This window comes from Podarcis filfolensis (genome assembly GCF_964270895.1).
Source record: "Podarcis filfolensis genome assembly, chromosome: 3".
NCBI classification, from domain to species: Eukaryota; Metazoa; Chordata; class Lepidosauria; order Squamata; family Lacertidae; genus Podarcis; species Podarcis filfolensis.
In genome coordinates this window covers 77,575,041-77,589,787 of record NC_139606.1, presented here as the reverse complement: position 1 = coordinate 77,589,787, position 14,747 = coordinate 77,575,041, and the positions used below count along the sequence as shown (strand labels likewise).

Here is a 14,747-nt window from a genome sequence, read left to right as displayed (position 1 = left end):
TCAGATTTTTCCTTTCATACATCACTAGTATTTTAGTTAAGACATAAATACACTTTTATCCACATTACGAAGAGATGTGATTTAACATCCATTATTATTAACATCACTTAATGGTTCTTTGTTCTAATAAGAGGTTTATAATTTTTGTTAAATATGCAAATAATATTATTTACCTTAATGCAATCTAAAAGTAAATAATCAAAATGAATTGAAAGCATATATTTGAAACCTTTGTTCAAGCAACCCTCCAAGCCATGGGAACAAACCATATTTTTTAGTGTTCCTCCCTCTTCCTACTCCTTCACTCACTTCATTAAATATTATCTTACTTCATCAAAACATAGTTTACTATTACATTCAAAACACCAAACCATTACAATTAGAAAATTGTAATTTGGGATCAAACTGTAGCTTGCAATTCATATTTGGAAGCCTCACTCATCAGTTCGGATAACAGCCGAGTTGTCTTTAGATCAATAAAATCTCCTTATGAGTGAGAGGGGAAGATAAGAGGAAGGGGGAGGATTGTGATGGAGCCCAGATTTCAAGAACTTCTGGTGCATATTTATAATGAACTTTCACAACTATGAATTTATCACCCATGAGATCAAAAGCAGGAAATAATGATGTTTTGTTTAAAACAAGGTTAACCTCAAATCATGGTTTATTAAACTGGTTTATTTCAAAAAAAAACCCAGTTTGTTGAAATAACAACAATTTAGAGTTCAGATATCAACTACTGTTAATCAAAAACTAAAGAAAAAGCTTCTACTCTTCTCCTTATGCCAAATAAGTGAGCCCAAGGCCTGCTGCAGTTCATTCTCATCACAATAAACCATGGTTTATCATGACATTTGAACTACCAATGTATCAACCATATTAACAGGAAGTCACCTTGATTTCAATTGAAAACTCTGCCTCTTAACTCCATATTGTCCACTGAAGACAATATGCCTTTAGAAGTTTAGGCACTCGCCAAGGAACTAAGCAAATATAAAAAAGCAGCAGGCATTAACACGTAAGAAGGTCATAAAATGAAAGGCATCTACATAAGCAGTGGTGTCTGGATAATTTATGAAATTTATGTTGGAAGCCGTTTTTTGTACCTGTTCTATCTCTTGTAGTCTTGGTGTTGTAAATAGAATGTGTGTTGTGATGGTTCAGATGCGTTTCTAAGAATGCCACAGGAAAGGCACCAGCAAAAGCAGCTAAGCATTCGCCTAAAGCTGAGCGCTGCCTGCAGAATCAAAAATTCAAGTTAGAGAAGCAGCAGAAATAAATAAACCACCCATTGAAAGCTCAGGAGAATATAATTATCTTCAGCTGGAACCAGAAAGCCAGTAGACACCAACTAATATTCTCAACAGAGATACAACCAGTGAAAGAGCCCTATATGCAATAATTGCCATCCACTTTATTTCTGAAGGCAACAGACCTCAGAGCAGGGAGTTTGATGCACAACTTAAAAAACAAGGCAGGTTCACTTGATACGGCCTTTATTTATTGGGTTACACAAAAAGGGGATTAATAAACTGAAGAAAGTAGCCATTTGTTGGGTCTGTAATCCCATTACCTATGCCAGCTGAGGATGACTCTCATCAACAGCTGAAACCTCGGAAGGCAGAAAATAGCTATTACCAACGAACTAAACTTGATCCACCAGCTGTAACTATTCCTAGGAAATTGTGCACTTGCTATTATGACACATGTCATAGTAACCTCTAGCCTAGGCTAGACTACTGTAATGTGGTGTGCATGGGGCAGCATTTGAAAACTGTTTGGAAAATTAAATTAGTTCCAAAAGTACCATTGGTACCCACTTGAAGGGTAGTTTTACATTGCTTTGCATATGCTGGATGAATGGTTAAAAGAAAGAGACAGGTCTTTTCAACAGCAGCACCCTAATTGTGGAACCCAGGAGCAGTGCATTGGTGCATCCTGACACCTCTGCTGCTGCTGCCGCCGCTTAGCTGGATGGGCTAGAGCAGCAAGGTCAGAGTCATCCAGATGCACTGGCAAGACCACTGCTGCCAATCTGGTGCTGCCACCAGTTTCTTCCCCAACCTCATCCCCCACCCCATCCAGGCAGACAGTGATGCCATCCATGTCAGGAAGTTGGCTCCATGGCTCACCAAATGCACTATTCCTGTAGAACCCCTTCCTAAACAGATCCAGCAAGACAGCCTGGCATTTTACCTTTAGAAAGTGAATTAAGAATTGTTTTGTTCCAGTAGGTCTTTGGAGACGAGCACTTTTTGATTACATGAACTGGTATAAGTGTTTATGTCTTCAATCTACTAGCCATATTGACCCCCTTTCCCCCCCTTTCAGCTCTTGATTTTATATTGCTGTTGTTGCTGTTTGACATAAATACTGTTAACTCCACTAACGGCTCTATAGAGCCATGTTTGGCAGGATGGGAAGTTTAAAATGAGTACACAGTTTCATTCACTGAAGTGACTGATAAAATTTCCAGATTTGCAACAGAGGCAGGATTCCACCCTAAAAGTTCACAAGACATTTTTGGTAGCGTTTTTGGTGTTTCCCTCTTACCGCTCCACATAGATACTCTTGCTTGTCCCCAGAGCATACAAGCTGGCCAATATTCTGTAACAAGAGACTTGAACATCTTCCACTAAAGAAAATGGAAATAAAAGAAAGCATTTTAAAGGCAAGTCACTTCACCGATATGCAAAACACAGCTGAGAAGGCAATGTTCAGGAAACCATTTTAAACAATGTTAAGTATTAAAAGGTAAAGGTACACCTGCCCGTACGGGCCAGTCGTGTCCGACTCTAGGGTTGCGTGCTCATCTCGCTCTAGAGGCCGTGAGCCGGTGCTGTCTGAAGACACGTCCGGGTCACGTGGCCAGTGTGACGAAGCTGCAGCTGGCGAGCCAGCACCAGCGCCGCACACGGAAACGCCGTTTACCTTCCCGCTATAAAGGGGTCCCTATTTATCTACTTGCACTTAAGAGTGCTTTCGAACTGCTAGGTGGGCAGGAGCTGGGACCGAACGACGGGAGCTCACCCGGCCGCGGGGATTCGAACCGCCGACCATACGATCGGCAAGCCCTAGGCGCTGAGGTTTTACCCACAGCGCCACTTGCGTCCCTTAAGTATTATGTATGGAATTATTATAATATGCAAAAACAAAAAAACGATTCCATCATGAAATAAAAGTTATATTGTCACATCAAACATACCAAGAATGAGTCTAAATTCTAGGACACAAAGGGTTGGAGCTGCAGAAAGCTGACTTTCCTGCCCCCCCCCCTTCCCTCTCCCTCAAGATGTCTTTCCTTAAGGGCAGCGGACCCTCCTGAACATGATGGGTTGTAGCCCAGGGAAGAAAGCGGGTTCCTGAAAATTGCATGGAAAGTTGAAGTGCCACTCATGGAAGGTGCCACCACCTCTTTTGCAAGGATCACATCTTCCACCACAGTCCCCTGCACAATAGCCACCCTCATTCAGCAGGCGCTCCCAACCTGAAACTGCCAGGGGAGGCGGTGGCAGGAAAATCCGCTTCTACCAGCCTCATTTCCCCAGATCATCTGCCGCCACCTTGTTCAACCTAATTCATCATCATAAGTGGAGTGGTGGCAGCCACAGAACCCTAAATTGGCCAGCTGTTCTGGGAATCTAAATCCTGGGAGCAGGGATCCCAGAAGTGGTAGAAGGAGGAGCCAGTAGAGCAGTACAGCTGCTGCAGTCTTAGAGTTGCCATACATCCATATTTTCTTGGACATAGGAATACCACAGTCGGCAGCAGTGTCTGTGCAGAAATTGGGCAAATGTCCAGGTCACAAACAGCATATTTTATTTTTTCCTTGATTGTGTCCGAAAAGCTCAACAACTATGGGCAAACTACTTTGCTCAAAAACGTTTCTGTCCAGCTTTTCACTGCTTGAAATGTGGCAACCTATGCAGTCTGTGGCTTGCCTGAGCCACCCCATCCACTGTCTCTTGTCCCACTGAAATTCACAGTGCCATCTGTCCGTAGTCAAACAAATGGCAGTGTCATGACATTTCCATTTTTCTCATATGTGTAGATAATCACTAATCAGAACTGTGGCAAAGGCAGAAATAGAATATGTAAGTTAATAACATTAATCCTGGGGTATTTATGCTAAAATTATTGAGACCAACTGCAACTAAATCAAGGCACTGCCTACAGTAAATGCCTGGAATATTAGTAGCCAGGCTTTATTAATGTCAAACACAAAATATTCAAGACTTGGTGATATAGAAGTACCTCATATTTCTATTTAAATACCTACGTATTAAATCTTCTCCAAATTGATGCTGTCCAATGTGTTCAAATAATGAAGATAGCACTGGCAGAAGAGCCATAGTGGTATAGTTAATTATTTGTGTCACTCCTTTTGGCTGAGTCCTAGTGTGCGTAAACTGCCCTTGCTTAAGATTCTCCATTGTCTTCTCCAGGTCCTCTGCAGCGTTATCCAAAAACGTCCTCAAAGCCATCTTGACAGACTCCAGTCCTGTCTTCATCACTGTCCTACATATTTATATGCACATAAAATAATATTAAATTATGTAATATACAAAAGGAATAAAATTCCTTAGTCCCCACAATATATAAAATAGAAGGGTGGAGACCTGTGAAAAAGCTCTTTAGCAATCAATGTAAGTAATGAGAAAAATGCACAAGAGGGCAGCAGCAGATCATGCAACTATTGCATTAATCATACCCATGGTAGATAAAATACTGTATATAACATATGGCCGTTTGAGCTGATTTTACATCGACAATATTTACACTGCATTGTTGGAACCAAAAAGGCAGGCTTATAGCTTCTAATAATAGCATAACCCAGCTATTTTGATCAAAACTGACATTTTTGAGAATAAAATGAGGTCAAACCAGTACTAAAATTTAGTGTCAAGAGGATGAAAAATGTTTCAGCATATTTCATTTATCTATTTATTTATAATGACCCATCAATGTCCACAGGGCTTTATAGAATACAAGCAAAAAGGTCCCAGTTTTAACCATTTAAAGCAGGCTCCCTCAAACTTGGACCTCCAGATGTTTTGAGACTACAATTCCCATCATCCCTGACCACTGGTCCTGCTAGCTAGGGATCATGGGAGTTGTAGGCCAGAAACATCTGAAGGGCTGAGTTTGAGGAAGCCTGAAACAAAAGATTAGCTGTTTTCATTAGGGAATAGACATGGGCATGGGCATGGATACATTTCTCCTGACTGAAGTAATTACTAATACTTTAGATTAGAAACAATTCTCCATTCTCCATTTTGTTTTTGTTTTTTACTGTTTTAAATAATCTTATGTGTAAATCCCGGTTGTTTAGAAAACAATTAATAAATCAATGCTAACTGTCCCTTCCACCATCCCCAACCAACTTAACATTTTATATTATTTATTTGCTTTAGTATTAAAATGGTGAACCACTTCGGGCACTTGGGCAGAAAGGAAGTATAAAAAAGAAAGAAAGAAAGAAAGAAAGAAAGAAAGAAAGAAAGAAAGAAAGAAAGAAAGAAAGAAATATGAAATAAACTATTGAGCTTTGTGTTCCAAATCAACTTTAGTGACTTATTTACTTTGGAATCGAAACAATACTTCAATGAACTTATGCTTAGCATTTTACCTTGCATCCAAAGTCTGTCCCAAGATATGCAGACAATTGACTATTGAAGTTGCATCATTTCCTGAGAGGTGAGATAAGAGAGTAATTATAGTATTCCTTTCTTCTAACTATTCTTCTGGTGAATTAACAAGTGGGGAAATGCACATCAGAGATGAAAATCGTTGATAGAATATTAACTAAAATATTGTTTCAACCCTTTTAGCAAATGCCAAAAGCAGAAACAATTATTAAAAGCACCATAAAGCTGGTTGAAGCAGACAAAACATATTTCATGAATGTGGTGAGCAACACAAAACAGTATTTATGTGATTTTATAAGTGCAGTTATATCTATGTATCTCTTAAATAGGGCAGGCTTGTAATTCAACCTAAAAAAGAAACCTCAGTATCCTTTCCTCACTCTTTGTATGACTGCATTGAATTTAGAAGCCTGTATATCATTATATAGATGCTACTATATACCACTACTGAAACTAAAGCTACCATATACCAAATAACTTTATTAATGAGCTTTCAACTTCTAGAAATCCTTTTTCAATTATAGTTGGGATGCTGATATCAAAAAACACTCTCTTGAAGGGCCATTATATAGTAGATATTTTGTTCAAGTGAGAGTCAAAGGTAAACACCCAGAAATCAATTCAGTCACACATAAGCACTCTGAGGTGTTTTAAAAAGTGAGTTCTAAAAATTGTTTCACTTTTGTGGGATTATATCCCCTGTGAGTTGCAGGTGTTGTGATATAGAAAGGATTGCAGCTGGGATCCAAGGAATGAGCTTTTTTTTCCCCCAACAGCAGCACTGGTATTATATGATCAACTAAACTATAAAGCACAGAAACATGCTATCTGTTCCTAAAGTTATTGGAATTATTTCCTGTGTAGATTCCACATAATGGCAAAACCAGAACAAGGTTGTGATGACACCATTTATATTAATGTGTTAGCAGTATTAAGCCATATTGAGCCAATATATATGTAAAACTAATTAAAGTGTGTGGGTTATTAATGCTTTAAAATCAGATTGCTGTCCTCCTTGCAAATATTTTAAGTTTGATGTAGAATTCTTTTCAGACTCCAGAAGAAAAGCAAAAGGCCTAACTGTATAAATGGAATCTCATGACAAATTTAATGAGAGCAAATGAGCTAAAACCTATGCAAAATCATATATGTTGAAATTAAATGATAACTGCAATTTTTATTAGGAAACCTGAAATCCACAATAAAAATTAAAAGAGAGTACAAACTGTGGCTAAAGAAGACCAAATTATTAAACATTTATTAAAACAGGGATAGAGCTTAGAAATACAAAAATTATATCTGTTTCCAATTACTTTCAAACAAAAAATTATATTGGTATATATCAGTTTATTAATTTAAAGCATTTATATACCGCCTTGAATACAAGGCACCTTAGCAAAATTAAAAACAAGAAAATAACAATAAACCAAAGAAACGGTAGATAAAAGTGAAAATAATAATCTGTTTCTGAAAAATATGTAGGGTATTGAAATGTTTCTAAATGGTTCAAAATGTCTATATGATAGGTATATATCTAGCATCTAAAAGATGGCAAAGTTGGTACCAGGCACAACTCCTTAGTGAAAAATTCCAATACTGAAAAAGCCCTCTTCCTTATAAATATAAGCCTCACCTCTGACGACCTTTGCACAAGGTCAGGTTGATATGGCTTACAATTTTATACACAATTATAATTGCACTATTACACAAGCAGTTATTATACAGCAAATCCCATATAAGAGATACAACAGTAGCACCAATTTCTACTAAAGACATACTATCTAAAGAAAGAAGGAAAGTGTATTACCTTTATGGTGCTATACTATAAATATAAAATAGCCAACAACTACATCGTTTGTGGGACTTGCAACAGTATATTCCCACTTAGTAACAGGAATGTGCATATTCAGGGACAGGATACTACATTTTATCATGCTCTGTTTTCCACTCCCCCCCCCCAACTGCCATTCATCATTCTATGGATACAGAGCATGCTTGACTTTCACTGGGCTTGTTTTTTGTTTGTCTTAGATTTGCTTTACTTATGCAAACAGTGGGGTTCCCCCCCAACGCATGCTGATACCTTCCTCTTGTTTACTGGTGGCCCCATTTTGGCGCCACATTTGTCGTCTGCGTTCAGAGGCAGTAATAATCAACAACAGGTTTCTGTCGTTTCAACATGACAAACCTTGCCTTCATCACACCAGGAACAAAAGGGAAAGGGGCAAGAGAGAAAGTTCTCACTAAACTATGTCTGAACCACTGAGATATACAAAACTAAATACAACAGATACATTTTTTATCTGGAGCTCAATTTTCATGTTTAAAATGTGCAAAATTTCAGAGCTGCCATGAAACTACATTGTTATAAGGCTTGAGACGCACTTTTCAAGCTTATAATGCCTTTTAGTTTTATCTTAAAGTATCTCCTTTCACGAATAGATTACATTTTTTACGTGTTTATTTATACACTTTTGTATCCTCTGTATTCCAGGTAAAAGAAACTGATTTGAATTAGCTAATCAAATTGCATGAGAATTTTTTTTAAAAAAATCTTTCTCTTTTTCTTTTGTTCAACTGCTAGATGCTAAGTACAGCTCAGAAAAAAGCTCCAAAGCCTGATATTAAGGCCAGAGAAAACTATGCAATGCCTGAGCTACCCGAAGTGGTACCCTAAGCTACCAAGGTTTAGATGAAGGGGACGTGTGAAATCCCCAAATCTGACCAAACTCAGGCAAGCTTCTCAACTAGATCAAGGCAATGCTTGGCCAGAATCCTTATGTATAATCAATAACTATATAATAAAAGTCGAAGCTGCAATAAAATGCTTACAGTCACATAAGCTCAAGGCCACATTATAATGGGGTAATTGAAACAGTTGCACCAGGGTCCTTGCTTGCCCCAGACTCTGACCTTTCATGTTTTTTAAAATAAGCTTCCAGCTCTCCTAGAAGGAAATTTATGAAGCAAAATGTGCAGGCAGCCTTCTAAGCAACTTTTGTGAGATGAGTCATCTTGGCTATTTTTGCTCCTTCAGTGTTTTCAGTCAATGGGTCAAGTTAGAACTGTGATTGATGAGTGCAATGTTTCGACACCAGACAATAGGAATTCCTGGGTCCAAACAGCTGCTGTTTTCTAAAGCACTGCTCTTTTCCAGTTCCCTTTAGCGTACTTCTCTTTCCTGTTTATGTCTCAATTTTAGTTCCCTACTCCCCATTTTCCCTTCTTTTCTTCCAAGCAGCCAGGATGCATCTACCCTGTAGTGGGTTCAGATGAGATCAGGTACCCCTAAGGAGTTAGTCTCTGCATATACTATTGTTAAAGCCCTGCCCCGTGTCAGATGCAAAATGTGAAAACTTTGCAAAGAGGAATAAACCCTTGCTTTGTAGGAGCTGAAATCCAGGTACTCATTAAGAATAAAAGAATAAGTGCAACTACTCAGAAGTAGATCTTAATGGGCTTACAGGATTGCAGTCTTGGCTTTCTCATCTGTGTTAAGACCCAATCTGTGAACTTCCCCCAGTCTGCCATTGTTTAATACAGTTGTATAGTTAAAGGAGTTTGCGTAGTTTGGCAGGAAAGGAACAGGGTCATCAGCTCATTCCCAAAGCCTGTATGAGAAGCAAACTCTTTTGCTTCTGACTTTACAGATGTTTAATGGTTAAACAATAAATGTATAGGGTTTAAACTGTTAGTAATGCAAAGCTCAGTTGGCCTCTGCAACAACTCAGCACACTGTTAGCACCAGGACAGGGACCAAAGAAAACCCCTTAGGGTCTGGCTGTTGGAAGGCAATTCAAGTGATCACTGTATATAAAGCATCATTGAGTTGCACACTAAGAATGTCAGAAATAGCACAAAGGAGCTAGACACTGAACCATATTGCCATCTCAAACAAACTCGTTAAATAACATTATAGGTTGCTTAGGGTATAGAGCATTGCTAAATGTCAAGCACTAGCATTATATTCAGTTTCTTGATATTACGCAAAAAAATGATGGGTTTCAGGTGAATTCTTCTATGTTAGCTGTCATCTTAGCTAAATAATATTTGCATGGCTTATCCGGGACAATGAGAATCTGAAAAGTGACGCTGAATACATTCACAGAACGTATCAGTAAACCATTTCAAATGTATGTTTCTGAAATGATCTAGGTTGTAATTAACTTTCGCCTGTTCCTGGATCTTCACACCCTTCCAGTTGGGGAGATGCAAAAGGAGAGGCTTTCCAAGAGTAAATTATTGCACTAGGGCTCTGGAACAATAATTCATTCTGCATATGCAACCCCTGTTGTATTGTGAAAATGGACCAGCCAACTCACTCTGCCAATTTACATGGGATTTTTCCTTACCCTTAAACAGAGAATGCCATGCAAGTTTTCCATGTACTGAAAGGAGAGCAGTGGGAGGACTTGTTTTTCCAGCACAGCATTTCCCTAATGAGCTGCCCAAATGGATAGTCTCTACTGGATGTGGGGAATAAAGTTACTAGATTGGGGTGAATTTCCATGGTCCATATATGCATGAATGTGGTACTTCCCACTGTCAGTAACACGGAAGGAAAAAAAATTTTTTTTGTTATGGAAAATAAGGCACTGAATAAATTCATACTAAGTCTCAATAAATTGATGCCTTATTGCTTTAACAAGATAATTGTTTTTAATTGTTTATCTTTTAAGTCAAACACAAAGTTTCTTACAGAACTTTTTGGTTACCACATAAATATTATTGGCTACCCTAAGGGATTTTTAGTGGGCCACAAAGTTCATGCTCTTGGTCAGGAGTAGCCAGTGTGGTGCTCTTTAGATGTTGTTGGACTATACCTCCCATCATCCCTGACCTTTGGCCGTGCTTTCTGGAGCTGATGGGAATTGTAGTTCAAAAACTGGAGAGCACCACGTTGTCTATCCCTGCTCGTGGACATGCAGTCATGCAGCATACATCAAAGCAGCACATACATAGTTGCAAGTAATGGCAAAGAAAATCAAGGGATGCTCACACAAGAATTTGTCAAGGGTCTCCTTACCAAACAGTGAAATCCTATGCCTGACAAGAACTCCAAGTTTGCAGAATAGGCTGAAGACAAGGGGTAAATAAAAGAGAAGGGAGGGGAAAAGGAAATAAAGGAAGGAAGGAAGAAAGAAAGAAAGAAAAATAACAGCTGATATATGAGCAGGAAAAAGCAGCATGATGTTTTGCAGAAAGAATTCAGTCTCTGAGCAGAATGTAGGACTGAGAGTACTATAAAAGTTTCCAAGAGCAGCTCTTGACAAACATGGTTAAGTAAGCACATATCGTAATTAAACAGAGAATAACTGACAATGACTATTTATACAAGTGTCCTTAATGAAATCTCACCACCACCAACAAAAAGTCACTGAAATTTTAGGAAGCAAAATGCAGTCAGTAGGCTAGTTTAATATCATCGTTGCAATTTTAGAAGCGATAAAAGATTCTGATTGAGACAAATATAAATGTTTGGTGGTAAAATATATTAAATTTATAAATGAGTAATCATGTTAAAACTTCCCTTTATTTTTAATGAACAATTTTCTTGTTTAACACACAACCAACATCAGTTGCTGTCCAACCCAAAGTTATTAAGATGTGCTTGAACCTATTAATTTAAATGGACTTAAGAACATCTCACTCAGTTGGACAATCACTAACCAAAAAAAAATCCAAAGTAGATATGAACAATGAATTTACTTAATGGCTTCAATCCAAAGGTTCTATTTCACTGATGGAAAGTTCTTCCATTCACCTAACACAAGCTCTGCTCACAGAAGGGCTCTTTCTGTGAAAGGAAGCATCTTCAATGAGCAGAACCATAAAACATTCCCCCCCCTCTCCTCCCCTACACATGGTTCTGTGCTAACATCCCCCGTCTTTTTTTAAGGGTCACATGGAGAAGGAGAGGATGGAAAGCCCTGTTGCACAAATGGAAGCCTCTGTGTAGGGCTTTCACTCGTGGATTCATGAGGTGAATCCCACTCAATGTGTTTTGAGTCACTGTGGTGCTCATGAAAACTCTCATGGCTTAGGGAGACAGAAAATACAAAAGGTATAAGGAAATGGACAGATCTTGACATAAATGATGTTACTTTTCATGACCAAATTCAGTTGTTTTTTTTATAATAGTAACGAGGGCTATTACGGACATTAATTAATGTAACATACTCAAAACATACACAAATTAAATCAGATTTTAAAAATTGCCAGTTTTCCCAGATCCCCTTCACTAATAATTATTAATTTATAAAAATAGTAGTCACTAGCAATGGTCTGCCTTGCCACACATTCCTCAGGCCCATATAATAAAAAAACCCAAGCCTATTCATCTCAGCCGTGCTGCCTGCACAGCCCCCTGTCTCTGAGGGCTCTTAGCAACATCTTCCAGAATTAATATCCTCCCTCTTCAGATGCCACTCAAAAGAAAAGTATACTTCCTGGCCTCTGACACATAACACCAGTTACTACTTAAACTGCCTGCATCCTAAGCTGTGATACAAAATGAAAATACTGTATAACCTACTGTACAGGCAATGTTAACGTCAATCAAAAGACTTTCTAAAGAAGGTAAGTCTTTGTTAACTACTTCTTCAACAATCCAGCACAACTTTTGCAATATACATAGAAAGCTGCCTTATACAGAGTCAGACCATTGATCCAGCTTGCTTACTATGGGTCTACATTTCTCTGGCTCTCCAGGGTTTCAGATGGGGTCACTTTCAGATTTATCTGGAGATGCTGGAGGTTGAACCAATGAGCTACAGCCATTCTCAGCAATGCATCTCCTGTTGCTCATTCAGCATTGCACAATGAATGGGGCTTAGAGATTTCATGAAGTATTTTTAACTATGTTATAAAACACATTACAAGAACCTCACGACTAACACCGAGAAAGAATCAATACAGTGGTACCTTGGGTTACATACGCTTCAGGCTACATATGCTTCAGGTTACAGACTCTGCAAACCCAGAAATATTACCTCGGGTTAAGAACTTTGCTTCAGGATTAGAACAGAAATTGTGCTCCAGCGGCACCGTGGCAGCAGGAGGTCCCATTAGCTAAAGTGGTGCTTCAGGTTAAGAACTGTTTCAAGTTAAGAACGGACCTCCGGAACGAATTAAGTACTTAACCCGAGGTACCACTGTATGGGTAACTCGCAACTCACGCCCATTTAACTTGTGTGCATTCAGCTTTACATGCACAGGTAAAGATAAAGGGACCCCTGACCGTTAGGTCCAGTCGCGGATGACTCTGGGGTTGCGGCGCTCATCTTGCTTTATTGGCCGAGGGAGCCAGTGTACAGCTTCCGGGTCATGTGGCCAGCATGACTAAGCTGCTTCTGGAAAACCAGAGCAGCGCACAGAAATGCTGTTTATCTTCCCGCTGGAGCAGTACCTATTTATTTACTTGCACTTTGACGTGCTTTCGAACTGTTAGGTTGGCAGGAGCAGGGACCAAGCAACTGGAGCTCACCCCGTTGCGGGGATTTGAACCGCAGACCTTCTGATCGGCAAGCCCTAGGGTCTGTGGTTTAGACCACAGCACCACCCACGTCCCTTTATGCTATTTATGTGCAAAGCAATAAAGAAACAAATAAATAATAGAAAGGGAGCAGGCATCTGGGGGGAAATACTTTGGCAATGCCACCTTCCATTGAACCCAATTTTGGCATTACATGCTACCCTTAGAATGTAAGTTGAGTTGAGAGTCACATGTACAGAGGTTGCCTTTGCACTTCTAAGGCAATACATGTTATTTGGGATAATCAGAGGCTTATGAATTCCTAAAAGGGGGGGGGAAAAAGACTTCTCCTTACTGTCTCTCACTAGAATTCACTGTAGCACCTCGCCCCCTACACATATCTGCTCTGGAGGGTTCCCCAGCCTTCAGAGCAGACTTGGGTGTGGGGTGGAGTGTGAGTGACTGCAACAGGTAGGAAAGGAGGAGCACTTCCTGTTGTATGAGTGGAAGTCTATTGCACTGGTTGGCAGCCACCGGTAGGCATTTCAACAGCATAGGCTAAAAATTTGTAGCATTTCCCCTCCCAACAAAGTATGCAGGCAACTGCTATATAACCAAGTAAGTGAAAAATTTGTTGAATATATTGGTGAGATCAACCATTCTGTATACATGTTATGTGAAAGTTAATACTAGAATACGGAAGATGCCTCAATATTTTAAAAGGGATTTGTATTCCAGACATTTAAAAAACCCATTAACAGACATATTGGAAAAACAAGATTAAAAAGGGGGGCTTTGTTTTGTAGTTCAATTTATGCACCCCTCAGTAAAAAAATCTGCCAATTAAACATCCTAATGACTGTTTTAGTTTTTTTACCAAAAGAAGAAAAAAATCAACAGCCCAACCCCTCTCCAACATGAACCATCTAATTGAGCAGTTACAATGTGAGAAGTAGAAAGAGCTTAGGAAACAGTAGTGGAGATGAGAAAAGGACAAGGAAATTATTAAGCTTAAAGTCTTGGGGAGCTGATCATGCTGTGAAATAGACATCTCCATGTAAATTTCCTTCTTCATGTAAATTTCCCTCTTCTTAGCTCGGTATGTATGCCCATAAATCTGTCTGTGTTTTGTAGTAAGCTAATTGGGTATTATAGTTTATTTTTTTACCTTGTCACCATTTCTTTCTCCTTATTTGAGGCATGCCCCCCGCTGCTAAGAGGCCTACTTGCAGCAGATAGGAAATACAGGCGATGGTTCTTAAAATACTGGTCGATTAAAGGAAGTACAACCTGGAATAAATACATGAGAAAAAATGGGGGGAGGGACACTTATTATCTCAAGGCTCCATCTCCCACAATTCTTATTCATGATGGTTCTCTCTAGATCTGACAGTGAGCTATCCCCATTAACTCTGACATCATCACCAAGTACCAGTGTGAACAGACTCAGCAAAAGTAGTCTACTTGAAGGTCTGTCAGGTTGCTTGCCCGGTCCCATGGGCTCAGGACACCAAAGGTGCACGCCCCCCCCTCAAAAGGAAAGCCTACAGGGCATGTAAAATGTTGGGACAATGTCTTCGCTTGAGCTTAGCCATGCATTTTACTTCTATTATCATACATGAATA

At 39.2% G+C, this 14,747-nt stretch overlaps 1 protein-coding gene across 1 annotated transcript in view; it reads right to left on the bottom strand.

The window, feature by feature from the left end:
- The window catches only part of RYR2 (ryanodine receptor 2), a 246,664-nt gene that overhangs the window by 69,143 nt on the left and 162,774 nt on the right, over nt 1-14,747 (bottom strand). Inside the window, 6 exon segments of the mRNA XM_083606142.1 lie at nt 1,107-1,237; nt 2,554-2,635; nt 4,280-4,518; nt 5,630-5,690; nt 10,675-10,724; nt 14,291-14,412. Coding sequence (XP_083462268.1) covers nt 1,107-1,237; nt 2,554-2,635; nt 4,280-4,518; nt 5,630-5,690; nt 10,675-10,724; nt 14,291-14,412 — 685 coding nt within the window.